Source organism: Biomphalaria glabrata, chromosome 1 (genome assembly GCF_947242115.1).
Source record: "Biomphalaria glabrata chromosome 1, xgBioGlab47.1, whole genome shotgun sequence".
In the NCBI taxonomy this organism is placed as follows: domain Eukaryota; kingdom Metazoa; phylum Mollusca; class Gastropoda; family Planorbidae; genus Biomphalaria; species Biomphalaria glabrata.
The window spans coordinates 1,989,347-2,009,791 of record NC_074711.1 but is presented as its reverse complement, the minus strand read 5'-3'; the positions used below and the strand labels follow the sequence as shown (position 1 = coordinate 2,009,791).

Genomic DNA, 20,445 nt, shown 5'->3' with positions numbered 1-20,445 from the left:
GCGACTAGAGAAGACCTTCGACTTGCTTTGGCTAACTTAAAGCTTGAAATTTCTAATATTGTCAGACTGCATGGGGCAAAAGGTTCCCATTAGCTTGATTTCTTTTTGTAGTGAATTCATCAATAATAATTATTATATTAAAAAATATAACTAAATTTACAATTAAACCTAACAACAGTGGGCCCTAATATTCAAAAATTTTAACGGAGACTATTCTTAGGATTTGAAAGTCTTTACAATAAATTTTTGTGTGTAATCACTGCAAATTATTTGACATAATTTTTGTATAATGATTATATTGGCTGTATTGCCTTTAATTCCGAAGATTACGGCTGAGTCCAGTGTTTCACATAACTACGCAAACCTAAATACGACCTATATATTTTCCCGAATTTTGTGCAGACAAAGCCGTTGCATGCTGGTGTTCTATTTAAGTTTTCTTTCCGTCTTTTGCGCCTGTTTTCAATAATGGCTTTTCTTTGAGTATCAAATGTTTGTCCCGCAGTTTTTGTAAGACCTCTCAAACTGTTTCTCTCAGAGGCTATCTGCTGCCAGAGGATGCTGCCAGGTACTTTCCTCTATGCCAGTGAGAGCGAAATGGCGCCTGAATAAATCTTTATAGCGCTCACGGGGGAGACAGGCACCTCAAAGCTCGTCAGTCATAGGCCAAGGAGTTCACAACAATCGCCTTTGGCATGCGGTCGTCTCACAAGCGGGATATTGACAGCATACAAATTAATAGATAGATGATGCTTTGTTCAAATTTGCCTTCTCACGCTTCTTTATAACTGTTTTTCTTAGAGGGGGGCGCTGGCGGATTTTTTTTAAGAAAAAATTCTAAAAGGGGGCGGTAGGCCAAAAAAGGTTGAAGACCGCTGATATAGAGTCTTGTCGAACGGTATAATGAAGCTACTTGTATTCAGCAGACATCATGACATAATGTAACAGTAAATCTCCGATAGATTGCTGCTAGGATCTTAGAGTGCAGTTCTTCTAAGACTCTTGACAAATGTTTGCCATGCAAATCTAGGATGACGGAAAGATGGTAACGCATGGCGTGTCTGGTGTGTCATTACATCCATGATGTGTCTGGCAGGGCCGGTCTTAGGCCACTGCAACCTATGCGGCCGCAGTGGGCCCCGCACTTTCATAGGCCCCGCGCGAATTCTAGGTGTAAATTATAAAATTAAACCATTTTAACTTATTGTTGTTTTTGTTAGAAAATCTACTATCTACTGTAGATGGCTCGTAAAGTTAATTTCACAGTGATTTTGTACTAAGTAAAGTATGAATAAAATGTAAAGACGAATTTATTTTCAAAATCTTAATTTTCACTAATTATCATTATCACAACCCAGAATAGGCCCCGCGCAATCCGTTTCGCATAGGGCCCCGCAATCTGTAGGACGGGCAATGGTGTCTGGTGTGTCATTACATACATAATGTGTCTGGTGTGTCATTACATACATAACGTGTCTGGTGTGTCATTACATACATAACGTGTGTGGTGTGTCATTACATACATAACGTGTCTGGTGTGTCATTACATCTATAACGTTGGTGTGTCGTTACATCCATAATGTGTCTGATGTGTCCTTGCCTTCACTAAGTGTCTAAGTTTTATTATGGCCCAATTGGATACCGGCCCACCGGGTATATAGCAAGTCCGCTTTGGTATGTCAAATGTTTTACATGTTTCGGATGTCCTTCAGAGTTGAAAATGTGTTTCCTAGTCCAGACCCTACGCAGGACGACGGGGGAGCGGGCAGTAATGAACCTCGGACCATCAAGACGACTGAAGGACTGTCCACCACACGGACTGCACGGCCATCTTAGATTGGAACTAGGTCTGAGCCTGGGCTTACCAAATTCTGCACATGTTTCTAGTGTCTCTTTCGAACACCTCGATTCGCCTTTCTCACGACACGAACAAATCTTGATGGACAGCGCATGCGCGAGAGCTGTGTTGAAGACTGCCCTAGAGAACTAATGGAATGACATTAGGATTACTACCTCCATTAGCTAATTAAATCCCCTGGTAAAAGAGCTCCAGAAACTCAATGGCTGAGATGGAGACATTAACTTATTAAGAGTGTGAAAGGTTTTTTATCAGTATGTTTCTAAATTTATTTGTAATATATCACATTTCTAGGGGAAAGCCGCTATTTTGTGCTGTCCGGCTGTCAAATCTGTCACGTTTAAATCTAAAAAAAAATAATTAAAACGCTAATAAAATTTCAAATTTTTACAATTTTATCGTGCTTAACAACTTGGACACCTTAAAAGTATTTTTTTTTAAATATGCAAACTTTTTTTTTATAACCATTCACGACGACGTGGAGGCCATTTATGGATGGCTGCGTGCGGTTTGCGCTCTGGATTGTAGTTCGGATTTATCGATGGTCCCGGGTTCAAACCCTGCCCGCTCCCATCCCCCGTCGTCCTGGGGGAAGTTTGGACTAGGAAGTAAACTATCTTCAACTCTGAAGAAACATCCGAAACATGCAAAACATTTTACAAACATTTCACCAAACATTTTACAAACATTTTTAAAACATTTTACAAACATTTGCAACAGCTGAGAAAAGGCTAAAAGTGGCTAAAAAGGCTGATTTTAGGAGTCACTTACATAGATCTAGTCACAAACAAAGAAATCATATGCCGAACTCCCATTGACCTATGCTGTGTATGACACCTCAATATTTTGATATGCGTGATTGACCAATGTGTAATGTGTGTAGGGCCCTATACAGAAGGCAAGTAGCCATTTAACGTGTAAGATTGGGCCATGATATTAAGTACTATTTGGTCGGTCTATCAAATGCTGTTGTTGAAAAAACTTTGTCATATATCCACTTTTAGTGGGTAAGTTAATTGTATTTTTTTTCTCACGATCTTGGATTGTTGCAATTGTAGAGTATATTGCTTAATTGTTAGACTTAGACTATATCGATTATTACATTGTTATTGTTTTAGGGACAGTGTCAGTGTGGCTTGAAACCCTGTATATTGACTATGACTGTATCGTCAAGAAGGTAGAGAGAGTTGGTATGACTCAAGACGTGAGAAATTAGAGATTGTAGCGTGAGGAATTAGAGATTGTAGCGTGGGGAATTAGAGATTGTAGCGTGAGGAATTAGAGATTGTAGCGTGTGGAATTAGAGATTGTAGCGTGAGGAATTAGAGATTGTAGCGTGAGAAATTAGAGATTGTAGCGTGAGAAATTAGAGATTGTAGCGTGAAGAATTAGGCCTAGAGATTGTAGCGTGGGGAATTAGAGATTGTAACGTGAAGAATTAGAGATTGTAGCGTGGGGAATTAGAGATTGTAACGTGAAGAATTAGAGATTGTCGCGTGGGGAATTAGAGATTGTAGCATGAAGAATTAGAGATTGTAGCGTGAGAAGCATTTGATGAATTGATACGTGTACTTCAGGATCAGACACAAAATAGAGCAGTGAGATTCATAACAAACCAATATTCACATTTATCTTATCTTATCTTATAAAAATACAGACGTTACTTCAAAAATTAGATGATTTTTACAAAGAGAATTAGATGAATTACAGAAATGGGAATCAAATTGGAGCATGTCTTTCCACCCAGAAAAATGTCAGTTATTATGAGTAACAAAAAACACTAAAATAAATTAATTCCACTTATCTTATTCATGGTAAACCAGTAACACAGACTAAAAACGCAAAATACCTAGGTGTTATAATAAATAAAACCTGTCATGGAATCCCCATATTGATGAAACTATCAAAAAACCAAAGCATTAGGGTTTATTAAAAGACATTTCTATAAATCAAATAAGAACATGAAACTAAAATGTTATTTAACCTTGGATAGGCCAATAATAGAATATGCCCATGCATCCTCCGTTTGGGACCCCTCAACTCAAGAAAACATTAAGAAACTGGAACAGAGAGCAGTGAGATTCATGACAAACGAATATTCACATTTGACTAGAGTAACACCTTTAGTAAAATCACTAAATTTAGAAAGCCTTCAGGACAGAAGTCTCAAAAGTAAAATAGCAATTATACATAAAACACTGAACCATAATCTTCAAATACAAAAACAAAATTTAATAAAATACTCAGAAAGCCACAAAATTTAAATGAAAAGCACATTCCTCGTTCCATATTATAGGACACATTTGTACAAATGCTCTTTTTTCCCTAACGCTATTAGAGCAGGGGCGGACTGGCTATATGGGCATTCGGGCAAACGCCCGGTGGGCCGGTACCCAAATGGGCCAGTAGGACCACAGAAAGGGCCTCATGGATGCCACTATGTATTAAATTGTTACAGGTTTTATACTATTCTTTTACAAACGGGGCCCTCTTAAATCTCTCTACAGTGTAATTGTAATTTAATTTAATAAATTATTCGAAATAATGTAATAGCTTAAATCCGTAGACAGTGCTACTAGTATGCTTTTAGGGCCTACTGTGCGATTAAAAAGCAACGTAAGGGCTATGTTTTTTTTTTTTTATAGAAATACAGAGCTCATTGTATGCATGTGAACAGTTATCGATGCTCAAAGTAATATAATGATTTTGAGGACCTATAATTGGATGTCCATCAAAAGATGTGTAATTTACGGGCCTGATTGTAGCCTATAGAAATGCCTGGGCCGATTTTGACATCCAGTCCGCCCCTGTATTAGAGCAATGATTGGGTTGCCTGAGCTAGCCAGGAAAACCAGTGACTTGACAGAATTTAGGTCATTGGTTAATATGCATGACTAAATGCATGACGCGTAGGACGTAGTCATCTTCTTTTTTGAAGTAACGTCTGTATCATACAAGATAAGAATTTATGATTTCTTTTCTTTTCAAGGGAAGTAAGTATGATAATATTGGATTTATTTACTGGAGCGATGTCCCTTACTATTTCCTGTTTATCCATGGTTACGTTGTAGAATTCAAGTTTTAGAATCTAGACCCCTAGATCTAAAAAAAAAAATAAATAGTGCAATACTAGGTAATATAAATTCTATAATTTTAATGTGGGTATACCTTAATGTGTACATATCGACAATTTCGTAAATACCATCGCCATCATAATGTTATTTAGGGTCTTTTGTTATATTCATATTGCATTGATACGTGATTATGATATGTATGAGATACAAATTCAAATACATATTTAAAAAACAACAACATAGAACTAGAATGAGTAATGAGAATCATTTAATTTATTTTTTTTTTGTGGATTTGTGATGAGTAGATCTATTCTATAATTCTTTATCTAATCTAGACTCTAGCTAGTCTAGACTTATTATTTCATTATGAATATTATATTATTATCTTAAATCTTATCTTATAAATTACAGACGTTACTTAAAAAAAGAAGATAATTACATCCTACGTGTGTTCCTATTCAGTTTACATTACTTTTCTATTCTCTAGTTGATAGATATTATAACCTATAGGTTTTTTACAATTTACAGTCTATACTTCTATACTAACTCTCTATAGTTATAGTTATAGATCTAGTTTTATGTTTTAACTTTAAATTTCCACTCCCAGCATCTTTCTTGAATCAGACATTTTATCATTATTCTCTATATAGCATCATCAGCCCTATACACCGCAATATCTGAAAAGGGAACTTTCCTTTTTTTTTTTTACTTTTTTTAGATAACTATCATTTTTTAATTGGGACATTAGTTTGAATTGTTTCATATTTTCTAAATCTTCATTATTTATGTTTATATTCCAGCCTGCTGCTTCATCATGCCTATATACATTCCTAAGAAATCGACATTCTCTCCACCATCTAACTTTGAGATTGAGCCAGAGAATGATAATGATTACCTATTGGATCCTGACCAACTCTGGGACTGCCTGCCTCAACCTTACCGGATGATTAATAAAATAATTAACCAGGTTCTGGACTCAGTTTGGGAAATAGTCAAGCAAAAAGAGAAAGATGCCATTGAGGCTGCTTCCCATGTTCAACCACCATCGTTTGAAAGTCACAACATTGTGGAGGTAAATTTCAGATGTTTTATACTATTAATCTATTATGAATGTGTGGCATGCTCGCTGGACTGTAGATAGACTAGGGAGAATATTATCTTCAACTCTGAAGAAACATCCAAAACATGTTAAACATTTAGTAAATAAACAAAAAAAGAATTACAGACATTACATAAAAGATGCCAATTACATCCTACAGATATCCATGTGTTAATGTAGTCTTGTATGTTATTAAAGACTCAAGCTCTGAAAAGCTATTGTTTTTTTTTTCTATCTGATTCAGATGACCATTCCATGTTCTAATGGCACTAGTGGAGAAGGAGCACTCATTCTATAACAATAATTTCTTCAAAAGTTGGCTTGCAATAATGACTTAAGTTTTGAATCCCTTTATAGAGAATGAAACATAACTTTTACCTTTACCTTATATAGCCTTGACCCACAATGTGTCATTTTACCTCTCAAGAGAAGATCTTTTCCTCTTGCAGCTTCTCATGTGACTAAAACTGGCCAATCCTTGATACAAAATTAAGCCACAGGCTGGGCGTCTGTAATTACCAAATGCTGCAGCACTTTCTCCCTTCTTTCTACTTCTGGTGTTGTACACCATCTCCAATCCGGGACCCTTCCTTTATACTCCCTCTCCATGGGGCTCTATCCATTGCTTCTTGATCCCAACTATTGGTGTTGATTTTGAGGAGCTTCATGTTGCTTACATCAGTACACCTTAAAGCTGGGTGTGACCTGCATCTCTCCTGCCTTTTGATAGATCACCATACAGAATGTCCTGTGGGAGCCAATCTTGTGGCATTCTGTGAACATGTCCGAGCCAGCAAGGTAACCTGGCATCCTGCTCTTCTTCAGCACTTCCTCATTGGTTATTTTATCTTGCCACCTTATTTTGAGAATCTGCCTTAAGCATCAGAGTTGGAAGATATTCAGCTTTTTTTTCCCCACCAATAGTAGGTAGACCATGTTTCACTACCATAGAGTACTGTGCTCATCACAGAGGTCCGGTAAACTAGAGGTCTGGTATTGTTAGTCAGCAAGGTATTGTCCCACACTCTTTTCTGCAGCCGTGGCATGGTGCTTTGGCTATCCTATTGTTGATGTCTTTATCCAGTAGCACATCATTTGAGGTGATGGTGCCAAGATAATAACAACAAAAATATTTTTTTAATATTTAAAAAAAAAACAAAGCTTATATTTAGTGTAATCGCATCAATTAGGATCAGTCATGTAATTAAATTTGTAATAGATCTAGATTAACAATATTAAATTTGTGCGATTAGAAATATTTTTACAAATTGTTTTTGTTTAGCTTTCTCAATGTGCTATGAATCTATTACTTGTCTGGACCAGTTGGAAAAAGGGGTTAGGAAGAAACAAGGGGGTATCCGTATGAAGGTTGCTGGGATAGCTTTTTAAATGCATTTTATATAGAAAAAATAAAAAAGTTAATCGACTTGAATTTGAAAGCCTCCTTAAGCTAACACACTAACCACTGTACCAGCAAGTGTTTAGGATAATAGTAGGTTTTATTGTTATCTATTGTTAGTATCAAACTTTTAAACAATGACCTAATTCTCTACACAAAATATAAAGGGGACTAATTCAATGTATCCCAACACATCAATCAAATACAATTTTTTCCATTGTTTGATACTAAACAAAATAATTAATTAATTAACTAATTGGTTAATTTTTTGTATTAATTTTTGCTTTATCAGGTGTAAGAAATAATTGTGCAAAGTTTCAACTTGATCTGAGATTGAGTTGGGAGAAAAAAACTTCTACCAGACAAAGTGAGTTGATAAAATCTTTGTAAAATTGGTAAATTATTTCCAGTGGTTGCCCATTTATGGTCTTATGAGGTGCAGTGCTTGTGTTTTGAACTAGTATTTTGGTCTTGCTTTAACTAATATTTAAGCCGAACCTCTGGCATGCAGCAGATTCAGCAACAATAGCTGTCCCAATATATCAATATAGCAGAGAACGATAACTTGCTAAAAATAGAATTCATTTGCACACTATGCAAATCGTCAGCATCATCAAATTCATATTTAAGGTAGTTTAAACAGAATTTTTGACATGAATATGTGATTTTTTTTTTACCTAACATGGTTAATATTAATTTTTTTTTTTGTGTACAATCATTCATCAGGGATTTGAGATGACTACATCTATGACATTTATAGCTGTTGAAGATTGTTTATTAATTGGACTTCCTGATGGGCTATCAGTGATTGATGCACAGAACTTTGAGACAGTCACAGAATGGGATGACCCTCATGCCGAGATAGTCAGCGTACAGTCTTTGCACATTGGCAAAGAAATGCATCTAATAGTCACCATAGACAGTCTAGGTCTGTCTCACAGAAAATAGTGCTGATTATGCATATGTTTGTTTGTTTGTTTTACCTGTTTTGGGTGTTTCTTTAGAATTGAAGGTTATTACAGCCTATCCCAAATCTACATTAAAATGTTTGTTTGTTTTGTAAAATGTTTTACATGTTTCGAATGTTCCTTCAGAGTTGAAGATAGTTTACTTCCTAGTCCAAACCTCCCACGGGACGACGGGGGATGGGAGCGGGCAGGGTTTGAACCCTCGACCGTCGATAAATCAGAACGGCAGTCCAGCGCACAAACCGCACGACCAGGCAGCCATCCAGTAAGACAAAGGGGGATGGCAGCTCTACCAAGCAGGGTTTGAACCAGAACCATTAAGACAACAGTCCAGAGTGCATACAACATACGTATTAAAATCTAAAAACAAAACTAGTTAGATATTCGAATTTTAAATTTATTTAAAAATCTATAACTTGGAATCTTCAATAAGAAAAGGACAAAATACATTAGATTGCTGATTTCCCAGTCACCATATATTGAATATGTACTCAGCATAATGAATTGTGATTAGCACAATGAATAGTGATTCCATTGCTATGATCAGTTTTGTGAATGAAGGCTCATAATCTCTTTATGCTGAAATATATTCATGTATTTAAATTATCTACTGCTTTGATCTTTTTTCCAGGAATCTGCAGATTATTTCTCTTTGCTTTAGGTAATTTGTTCTGCATCAAAGCAATCAATGAAAATGCTCCGGTAAGATGATTTTGCTGTTTTCTTTGGTATAGTGCATTTCCATGCTAAAATCTCAATTTGGTACAGTCCCATTCATATATATCTTGCAGAAGGGGTGAGCTAACGTGTTATCTAACCGACTACTTTTTAAGCAGTATGGCTGAGAGTCAAACACTGCTTGGGTACCTATCAAGGAGGCTCAAGTTTATAACCCTACTCCAGCTGAGTTTTGTTTGCTGAGCCCCTAAAGGCAGCATAAAAAAAGATACCCCCTCCACCCACTGGTCCACCTAAGAGTTTGAACTATAGCACTCTATCTGCATGAAAGATGTCTAGACAAAAGCAATTTGTTATTAATTCAACTATGCATTCTTTTTTTTTTCCTTTCTAAATAAGTTAAATGTTCTGATATTCAAATTAATAAAAAGCGACTTTGTATTATGCATTTTCATTTTAAGTTTTGATGAAATATCTCAATTTTCTACACTCATTAACATTTTAACAAAAAAAAGTAAATTTGTATGAAAATTAAACTTCTGAAAATCATATTTTCAGCAAGCAGAAGTCAAAACTCTGTGCCAGAAATGTTTTCTCTCTCAAGGTGGTGAATATATTGGAGTTGTTCTTGAAAGTAAGTCAACTGTTTACTTAATTTTTCTTTCTTTGATATATATATATATATATATATATATATATATATATATATATATATATATATATATGAACCCAGGTGTCTTGGGTTCAAATCCTGATAAATACTGGGATTTTTAATTTTGGGATCTTTAAGGCACCTCCGAGTCCACCCAGCTCTATCAGGTACCTGGCATTTGCTGGGGAAAAAAAGGTGGTTGGTCATTGTGCTGGTCACATGACATCCTCGTTACCTTGAACCACAGAAACAGATGATGTTTACATCTTCCTTATGGATTTTTACTATATATATATTTATATAATAGTTGCACACTGGGGTGCAATCTTTTGGGTGCTAGAATGAGCTGTTTGGCTACTTTATGGTTCAGTCCAAATAGCAGTTGGTCTGATTAACCAGTGGTCAAACTAACCAGAGTCCACTGTATACGTTATTTTATTGTACATCAAAATGTTATAGTTTTTAAAACCATAACTGTGACCTAAACTGGTGGTCAAAAGATTTACAGCTGCAGTGGTGAACAACTGTATAGAAAAATACAAAAGAAATACATATAAGAAACCCTGGTGGTCTACAAAAAAAACACAGGATGTTTGGGTCTCATGTATTGTTCTATAGTATTTATCAAAACACTGGTAATAGTAAAAAAAAAAAAAGCCCAGTTTATCTAGTGGTTATAGTATGCCTTTTGGTGGATTTAAGGAAGGAATTAACTCTTTCTCTCTGTAGTTATTTTTTATGATCCTATGGAATTATTCATTTTGTTGATTTATAGCTCACTACCCTGTTATGATTAAACTTCAATAACTTTTTAATCATAACATATTTTATTTGGCATAGAAGTGAAGGGGAATACATGCTCTTTTTTATATATATGTCTAACAAACTGGACAGTATTAACTTCCTCCCCTGCAAAGAGCAATCTACAATCTACCAACTAAGAACAGGACACACACCTCTATTAAATTACCATCTCAATAAAATAAATCCCACACAACTCCCTCTTTGTAGACACTGTGCCCACCTTTATGCAACGTAAACCATATCCTTTTTGAATGGCCTTTCCTAATCCACCTTAGGCAGACCCTACTACCACTGCAGCCCAACACAACCAACACCCTGTACGGCAGTGCTGAACAACTGAAGAAAACAGCACACTATTTTTCCTTGGCACAGTCTGCAAGAGAGCTGACAGCTCGAATCAGCAGCACAAAGCTGGCTAGAAGAAGAAGAAGAATATATCACAAATTAATGTTTATAAAAAAAAAAATTATTTAATGGGGTCATATCAATGATGGCATCGTCAAATAGGAGAGAAATAGTTAAGCTGAGAGCTGAATATTTTTAAGACCAATAGGATAGCTTACTAAAAAAAAAAACTATCTGGATAATTTTAAATCCGTATTTTAGGGTAATATAGACAATATTAAATAATAATTATGTTGGTAAACAGTAAAATAAAGAGATTGTTAGCTTCATTCATTTATAAGGAGTAATGTTCATCTCATTGAACACTTTTTCATGTCACTCCGTCCATGTATATTGAAGGCTTAGGCGGCTTTAGATTTGTTGGTAGATTAGTGAATCCCATTAATTGGACCACATCGAGGCACAATAGTTTTTGGTCCTTATAACCAGCTGGTACAATTCATCAGACTCAGCTAAATATTATAGGAGTTGTTTTAGCACTTAAGGATTTGGTCTGAAGAAGCAGCTGGTTCAGTTGGCTGGTTCTGCTAAATAAATATTGAACAAGTAAACATGTGACTTTTATTTCCTTCCCTTACTTAAAGACTCATTATTTGATTTTTTTTTATTTTACTGACTTGTATGTACATTAAGTTTAAATGTAGAACAACATTAAAACTAATTTTTTAAAAATAAGATTCACTAGTTTTTCTTCACAAAGACAAAAAGATAGAGGTCCGTTTCTTAGTCCATATGCTAGAACAAATTCATACTAGTGCTCTTTTTTCCCTAGTGCCATTAGAGAATGGAATGGGTTGCCTGAATCAGCCAGGAAAACCAATGGCTTAGCAGAGCTTAATTCATTGATTAACATGCATGTCTAGATTTACACATGAAATGCATTGGAAGTAATTATCTTCTTTTTGAAGTAACGTATGTAATAGATAAGATAATAGTTTTAATTATTGTGTTTCAAATATTAAAATGGCTAAGTTGTCATTTCTTCTAGATAGTAGCACACATGAGGTCTATGTTGAGTTGTACAAGTCTCCTATAGAAACCTGGATCACAGAGTTAGAAAGCAAAGCTCTACTCATACAAGACAAAGAGGTAATAACCAATAGGATCATTTCCTGTTTAAGCTTTAAGCTTCACCTTTAGAATTTACATAAACCTATAGAGACAGAGTTATGTTGAATATCAAATTGAATGAAAATTAATGTTTCTTTACAGACAGACAAAGAGGCAGAGTCAATTTCTTTTGACAAATTCAAAAGTCAGTTGAATATCTTGGAATATGAAGAATCAATACACACACCAGAAACTTCTTTACCAAAGGTACTAATTAGATTCAGTAATTTCCCCGTATTCAGCTTAAAGTATAACCATTAGTATATGAAGAGCATAGTGAGTTTATTAGAACTTGTATTTTTGGTATTTGAAGATTATTATATTATTATTATTATTATATTATTATTATATATAGCATACAATTTACAGAAAAGTAAGATTATTACTTTAAGCACTTATTTATGTGTTATTATTGTAGTTCATATTATTTGAAATATTTGTCACATTTCACATTCATGTTTTGAGAAAAATGACATAATGCTGTTAGGCTTGATGAACAATGTTAATTAGATATACATCAAAAGGATATTTAAAAAAAAATTCACATTCAATTAGTGACTATTTTTTTTTTATTTTGAAAAAACACAGGCAATGTTAAAGGTCTACCTTAATAAATTAATTAGCCACATCTCTTTGTATGTTTCTCCAGACATATTTCTCTGATTTTTTTTTTAAATCTATAAAATGTGGGCTATTTATGATTAATAAACATATTACTGTCATAATTGTTATTCTCTATTGTTCTGTCTCTACCCATAACAAGACCAGTCTTTGAACTATAGTTATATGAGAGGCCTTAAATTTCCTTTACTAGGGTTATAGCTTTAAAAAGAATACTTGAAAAGTTATATCAGGAATGAAAAAAAAAGGAATAGCGTGAGAATGTAAGCAGGAGCCATGTAAAATAAGGCTCTTTCTTTCTTTGCATTTCTTACATTCTGATTACCCATTTCAAATAAGTCAAACTAAACTTATAAACAGAATTACTATTAATTACAACAGAAGGAGGCCAACTAATTAATAATATGTAGAGATCTGTGTTTTTACATGTTTGGGATGCTTCTTCACATAATCTACATCTAAGCCCTAACCTCCCCCAGGACAACAGGGGAATGGCAGCGAGCAGGGTTTGAACCTGGGGCCATCAAAATGACTAGGCAGCAAATGTGAAGTTCAAGAATCAATGGCGTATGATATAAAAAATGATGTATACATTTTACAAATATAAAGGCAGCACCCAAATTTTTTTTTTCAAAAATAAAACAGTGAATTAAATATAGCAAAATAATGGACAGTTCTGACCAGAGAATGAACCATAGACCCCCTGAGTTGGCAACTTCACCTAGTTCTAGCAGCAAGACAAGACATATACAACAAACATGTAAAAAAAATAGAGTGAAAAATTGTGCAATAGACATTTGAAAGACTGTCTACAAGAGTCACAAAAAGTTGTATGTATTTTTCAATGTGCTGATAATAAAATGTTTCTTTCTTTTTCCTTCTTTACTACCTTCAGAAATCCATCAGAATAAGTTTAGATAAACTGTCTTCAGCAGCCATAATTTGGGCTCCACCAGAACTCATAGCCAAACTGAAACCTGCAGCTCCATTGAATGCAGGTAAGTTGGTGCTGTTTGCTAGTCCATTTGAATTTATCATGAAAATGTGAATGGACCTCATTCACCAATAGTAAACGAACAACATTTAGCCACGTGATTCTCTATCTCTTCTATACAAATTACGATCTAATTTTTTAATACACAATATCTATCATATGTTATTTATCAATATTATCACGTGACTAAATGTTGATTGTTTACGATTGGTGAATGAGGTCCATTATTATTTCATACAATAAGTGGGCCTTTTTTTTTTCAATGAATAATTAAGTTAAAGTCTGTCTTTCAGATCTAGCAGTCTATAAAATTTGACTTACTTGACTTAGTCCTTTTGACTCCCAGTGGAGCATAGGACCACAACAGTATTTCCCTATCAGGCTCTAGGCAACTCCTCCCATTTCTGTCCTGTCATCTTTACTAATTCTCACTGATCTCCCCCAAATTTGCTTTGAACTTCCAGGATTTTTCTTCTCCTCTGGGTTCCAGTTCAGAGCCTGCCTTGCAATATTTTCCCTTGATTTAAGCATTGTTCAGCCAATCCAGCTCAATTTGCATCTTTTGAGTTCTAGCACTGTTGGTGTTTTCTGGGTTGTTACCCATGTACTGTAACAGTTGAAAAATTATCACTTGTTTTGGCCAACTGATCACAATGATATTGTGTTCAGAACAAAGATTAAATGTCTCTACTTACTTTAACTAATAAGCTCAATGATGAATTTAAAGATATGTTTTAAAATTTCAAATACATATTCAGACTCATGTCTGTGTCAATCCACTATATTCTTTTTAATGTAGGTCATTTATTTACTGTCACATTATATAAATATTAATAATAATAATTTTATTTATAAAGGGCTGTTAACAATGTAGGCTCAAGGCGCTGTAATAACATTACAAACACAAACACGACAACTGAAATGACAAACTAATCTAAAAAAGTTTTAAACAGATAGGTCTTAATGTTTAAATATTATTAGAATATATTACTGAATATATTATTGTTAACCAAAGCACAGTGAACAAAAGTAATTAGTTATTACAGATCAAAATGACCTATGAACTCAATATCTTGCCCCATTTTCTTATTATATTCTAAAAAAAAAATACAAAAATATCTAGATAAAATTTATTCTTAGCCCTTAGTTACATTTTTCTTTCAGTAACCTGTATGTCCTTTACTAAAATATCTCTACAAGGACTTCCTGATGTTTTGACTGTCCTAACAAAAAAAAAATTGACTCATATTTTAATTATGGTTCTGTACAGCTTGACTTCTAGTTAACCTCTGGTCAGTTCCTAAATGTTTGGTAGCCACTATGTACAGTCTATCATGACATTTAATACATAGATCAATTTTTATTCAATAATAAAATTGATTCTCATACAATAAATATTTCAATTTGTATACAGTAAGTAGGTCAGTTTTGTGTACAATCAGTAGGTCATTTAAAATAAAATGAGCAGGTCATTTTGTACAATTAGTCAGATTTATATGGCATTTAAATTGGTTTCCTGTGAGTAGATATTTTTCACACACCTTAAATTCATGGCTCCCTCACAAGAATTAAACCCAGAATTTCGTGTACACGTTTTACTCGCAAGCAAATATCAAAAATGCGTGTGACAATAATTTCTCTGTATTTAACATACAGCAATTTCTAGTTTGCCTCCAGTCATAACATCAGCCAAGGGAGGTGATTCTAGTGATGTTCTAGGCATGGGACATAACCACATTTTGAATGCCACCCACCTGAGCCGGAGAGAGATGATGTTTAAACACAGAAATGAGCATCTGATCAAATATTTACCTGAAGAAAAGCAAGAACTATCTAGGTCAGTGCTTGATCTTTTCGTTTCCATGTTTGTCATATATATATAAGTGTGGCAAGAAAAGAGGCTCAATGTACTTCAGAGATGAAGATTATTACATCCCAGCCCAAAACTCCTGCAGATTAGTAGGAGATGGCAGCAGGCATTGACATTCACATTCTTTGTCCCATATGCTCCTTCTTCCCTATAGTGCTACTAGAGCATGGAACGGGTTGCCTGAGCCAGCCAGGAAAACCAGTGACTTGGCAGAATTTAAGTCATTGGTTAACATGCATGACTAGATGCATGACGCATAGGACGTAATCTTCTTTGAAGTAACGTTTGTATTTTATAAGATAAGATAAGGCATTGTTAAAAAACAGGACCATTTTCCATTTTACAAGTGCTCCGTCTTCCTTATTACCTTTTGAGCTTTTCATGGGTTGCCTGAATCAGTCAGAAAAACCAATGGCTTAGCAGAGTTGAAGTCTTGAATTAACAAACTTGACTAGATTAACACACTTCTTTTAAAAGAAATGTAAAGTACTTCTTTAAGACTTAGTGATCTATGGTGCAGATGATGTAAAGATCATCTGTTTCTGTGGCCCACGATTGACTGGGGTGTCATGTGGCCAGCACAACAACCAACCACTTTTACTCTTCCCCAACTAAATTTAGGTACCCATTAGAGTTTGGTGGACTCAGTGTTGCCCTAAAAATCTTGAAATTCGAAATCCCAGTCTTCAATGGGATTCAAACCTAAGACCTGTCAGTTCAGAAGCCAAGTGCTTTACCATGCCCCCCACCCTTTTTTTTAGGATAAAAATATAAGTCTGGATCTTGTGACTTTCAACCTGGCAGCACCCTACACTTACTTTGATTATATATGGGTCTAGCAGCAACAAGGAGCAGGATGTTAGAACATCTGCAATGTTCTCATCTCAACCATTGACAATTTAGCTGTCTGACAACCCACTTTGGCTCCCAAAACATCTGCAGTCAGCTTCTACAGGACATATGGCCAATTATTGAATTCCAAGAGGCTTATCACTAGTCTTCTGCTAAGATATGCCCTGTTTATTGTGAAAACCAGAATTAATTGCTGAGCTCACCCTTAGATATGTACAACAGAAACTCACACTATCAAAAGTGTCGGAAAAAGTTTGCTGACCCTGACCCTGACCCTGTTGTTGTTTTTCTTTTTTTTCAGCTCTCCTAACATCCACTTCCTTCCCATCAGCCGACTTCTACCTAATGACCTTGACACTGCTACATCAGCCAAAGCTCCAGTAAGCTTAGCTGTCTGGTGGACAGGACATCCAATTGTAGCCCACTATTCACTCAGCAAGACATCAAAAGGTGAAAAATTATTTACATTGCATATTTTAAAAAAACAAATCTACTAAAATTGAATTGAAACTTGGAGTTTATGTTCTTGCATCACATTTCTCATCCTAAATTAGTTTCAGAAAGTTAGAAAAGCAGAAAACCTCATGATTAATTATTTCTTCCTTAGAATTATGTTCACATTATTCTTTGAAATATTCAAATATTGTCTCCCTTGGTTTTAAAAAAAATAAATTGTTCTTTAGTCCATTGTTAGGAATGGGGAGGGGTGATGTTAGAGCTATTGATAGAAATTAGTATAGGACCTGATATTTTGTTTATGCTTCATGGACAAGCCAAGGTATTGGACTTGAGACAAAATACACCTACTTGGCACAATTGTCATCCCAACAGCATAGTTCGTATTTGTCATTCTTACCTTTCTTCAACTCTGAAGGAACATCTGAAACATGTACAAGATTTTACAAACCTATTGTATAACAAACCACTATCTGAATCATACTTTAGAATAGTGTGGTGTTACATCTACCATATTGAGCCTTTTGACCACATACACTACCTACCATTCACTTAACAGTTAAGGGACCAGCTTCCCTTTACTTTAAGGGAAACTCCGATGGTTTTTCAAATTTGAGTTATTGACATATTTAAATTCTGCATAAAAAGTTGTAATAGTAAACATTTTACCATTTTGTATTTAAATGCTTAGAAACATTTATATTTAATAAATCAGTCAGTAAATTCTTGACATCTTAAAAAAAACGGGGTTCTATGAGATTTTGTTTTTAGCTCAGTCAAACATCACTTCCCTCAACAATACTGAAAGAGAAATGACATTTAACCAGTCGTATCGCTTCATTCTTACAGTAGCTGTTAGGCTTAGTGACGGCCTAGTCCAGAGCTATGGTACAGTTATATATATAAAGAGAGATCTAAAAGCATTAGGATAACCAACTCGAGAAAAAAAGTAACATTTTCATCTAAGCCCTTAACCCTGTCCTAAAAAGTAAATAGATTGTGTTTCTGACTAATTCTAGCCTGATTCTAGCAAACTGGTCAGTGTAAGGCTAGTCTAGACTACGTATAGTCGGTCACAACAAGACAACCAATCAATAGTGTTTGTATGTGTTGAGTGGTCAGGCGAGAAAATACAAACTGTCGTGGTTAGTCATGCATGTAAATTTACTTTCAACACCCATTTTTTTTCTTTGCTTACAAGATCTGCATCTAACTGCATAGATGAAGATATATTTCTTTACGAGAATGTAAACTTTAATGTATGGTCTCCCGTTATACAATAAGTCAGTAGATTTAATTAATAGGTTAGTGTGATGTCACATAGAAACCCGATGAAAATCTGATCATTTTGGATGCGCAAGAAAATTACACCAGAAAAACATCAATTACTAAGTTATTATTGCAAATTTAAAAAAAATAATACATATATTATCTGTAAATCAAAACACGTATTATATAAAAATTGTCAAAACCATAGGAGTTTCCCTTTTACATCAAGCTTCTTTCTCTCTTTAAGCTTTTCAACTCTCTGAATATTTTGATTATTTAAAAAGAATTGGTTTTTGGCACTTCTGTTTCAATTCATTGAAGATCAAGCTTCAGACATAATCAATGAACTGGCCAAGAGTATGTGTAAATGTCAAGTTCCCCTTTCAGACCTTGTGATCTATAGGGCAGATGATGTAAAGCTCATCTGTTTGTATGACCAACGGTTAAAGAGGGTGTCATGTGGCCAGTTAACTTCCGTTACTTTTACCCGACTAATTTCAGGGACCCATTAGAGTTGGGTGAACTCAGAGGGGCCCAAAGATACCAAAATTCACCAGAATTCAAACCAGGGACCCCAGTTCAAACGCAAAGCTCTTTACCGCACAGCCTAAGAGTATGTGTGGAGAACTGTTAAAAACTAGGTTTTAATTAGGCCAAATTGGTTACCTTCTCCTTATGGCAGAGCATGATAGAGATGTTGGATGTGCACCTGTTCAAATCTTAAATGATTTGATTTTGGGACATTTGGAGTTTTCAAACAAGAATATATTGTGATAAATTTGGAAAAACATTTAGTGTGAGTAAAGCTAGTTTATTCAAATATTTAAAAAGATTTCTGTTTGGCAGATCTGGAATGGAAGCCAGACTTAGTTTGGCCTTACTCAAGTAATATTACCTGCTCAGCTGTCAGTGGGTGTGGAACACATCTGGCTTTAGGACTAGAAGACGGCTCAACAGTCATTTGGGATTGGAAACTTGGTGAGAAATTTGATACAGTCTCAATGTTAATTTTAATTAGCACTTTTTTTAAATTTGCAAATTAAAATTAAAACATTTCAGTTAAACACTGAAACAAATTTGGTTCAATAATAATCTTATTACTTTTATGTCACTATATGTGTATAGCTATTCCTTTGGAAATGTAGACTATTACTTCTGGTACTTACTACTGTTACTTTATGTACTTGTTACTTTGCTCCATACTATTGTGGTACAATGTGATAGGAAGTTATAAACAGTTTTAAATATAGATATTTATATACATATTGAGAACTTTTTTTTTCTTTTTAGTATTATAATAATTTAAGATTAAGAAAAAAATATTGGGCTTTTTTTTTTTTTTTTTTTTTTTGCAGTTATCTCTCTTAGCTTAGGAGTTAGCCAAGACTTTTCAGTAATAACTAATTGATTGGTTGAATAAAATGGATTTTTGTTTTCCAGTTGTAAATCTTATCTATAAATCTTTTCTGTTTTCTAGGTCTGTGTAAATCAGTTTTAAAAGGCCCTGAAAAAAACTCTGTCAAAAGCTTGAGGTTTTTAGAGCCATCTTTGTACCCAATAGATCAGCCAAAATTCCCTCCCTATAACACAATCAGTGCCACCTATGTTCTGGCGGAATACTCTAAGGGATCACAACTACTTTTTGATACCTTGCATAGCAGCCATCAAATTCCTCAAAGTCTGGCCACAGAGTAAGTCATTATTTGCCAGTTTGCTTTAACCTTCTGATGCTTTAATTTAGAATTGGAAAACTTTCCTCTCAAAATTTTTTTTTTAATTAAATTTTAAAGTTGTTTAAATTGCCTGGCATGATAATTACATCTGTTTTTAATTGAACTGAGTAGAAACTAAAATTACTAGTTTGGTCAAACTTAAACATCATCAGAAATTTCGTAATTTTATTTCCCCCATAATTTCCAACCCAACCTAAATGGTAACAAAACAAAAATGCAAAACTAAATCATTGTTAACTCTTTCAGTGCGAATTATTTTGATCGAAAAAATGGAGTTTTCCGGATTGTACACAAATTTTCACCTGGGGTAGAGTTACTAAAACTAACATAACTTTTTTTTTTTTTAATAATCTAACATATTTTATTTTAAAGGAAAATGAATGGGCTACAAAATAGAAATAAATAAAATTAATTATTCAAGAAAATCTTTTTTTTAATAATTTTAAACTGAGCACGGAAAAAGAAAATATTTTTAAAATTCATAAAAAAATCGATATACTGAAAGATTTAACCTTTTCATTAAACATTTAATCCATAAATATAAAAAAAATCGCAATACTAAACAACTTTAATCGTTTCAGATTTCATGAAAGATTAAAAAAA

General features: G+C 34.3%; 1 protein-coding gene across 3 annotated transcripts in view; it reads left to right on the top strand.

Moving 5' to 3' along the window:
* The first annotated feature begins 2,798 nt into the window (after positions 1 to 2,798).
* Positions 2,799 to 20,445, top strand: part of LOC106059014 (WD repeat-containing protein 93-like) — a 54,369-nt gene continuing 36,722 nt past the window's right edge. Inside the window, exons 1-12 of one of the 3 annotated variants that reach the window (XM_056045311.1) lie at positions 2,799 to 2,865; positions 5,733 to 6,004; positions 8,157 to 8,358; positions 9,030 to 9,100; positions 9,635 to 9,710; positions 11,926 to 12,026; positions 12,150 to 12,254; positions 13,564 to 13,666; positions 15,319 to 15,499; positions 16,686 to 16,834; positions 18,956 to 19,087; positions 19,587 to 19,800. In XM_056045311.1, the coding sequence (XP_055901286.1) occupies positions 5,747 to 6,004; positions 8,157 to 8,358; positions 9,030 to 9,100; positions 9,635 to 9,710; positions 11,926 to 12,026; positions 12,150 to 12,254; positions 13,564 to 13,666; positions 15,319 to 15,499; positions 16,686 to 16,834; positions 18,956 to 19,087; positions 19,587 to 19,800 (1,592 nt within the window). In that variant the 5' untranslated portion in view covers positions 2,799 to 2,865; positions 5,733 to 5,746. Of the gene's footprint in view, positions 2,866 to 4,872; positions 4,992 to 5,167; positions 5,187 to 5,732; positions 6,005 to 8,156; positions 8,359 to 9,029; positions 9,101 to 9,634; positions 9,711 to 11,925; positions 12,027 to 12,149; positions 12,255 to 13,563; positions 13,667 to 15,318; positions 15,500 to 16,685; positions 16,835 to 18,955; positions 19,088 to 19,586; positions 19,801 to 20,445 lie in introns of those variants that run through there. The other 2 variants (XM_056045245.1, XM_056045179.1) reach the window with 2 other exon arrangements.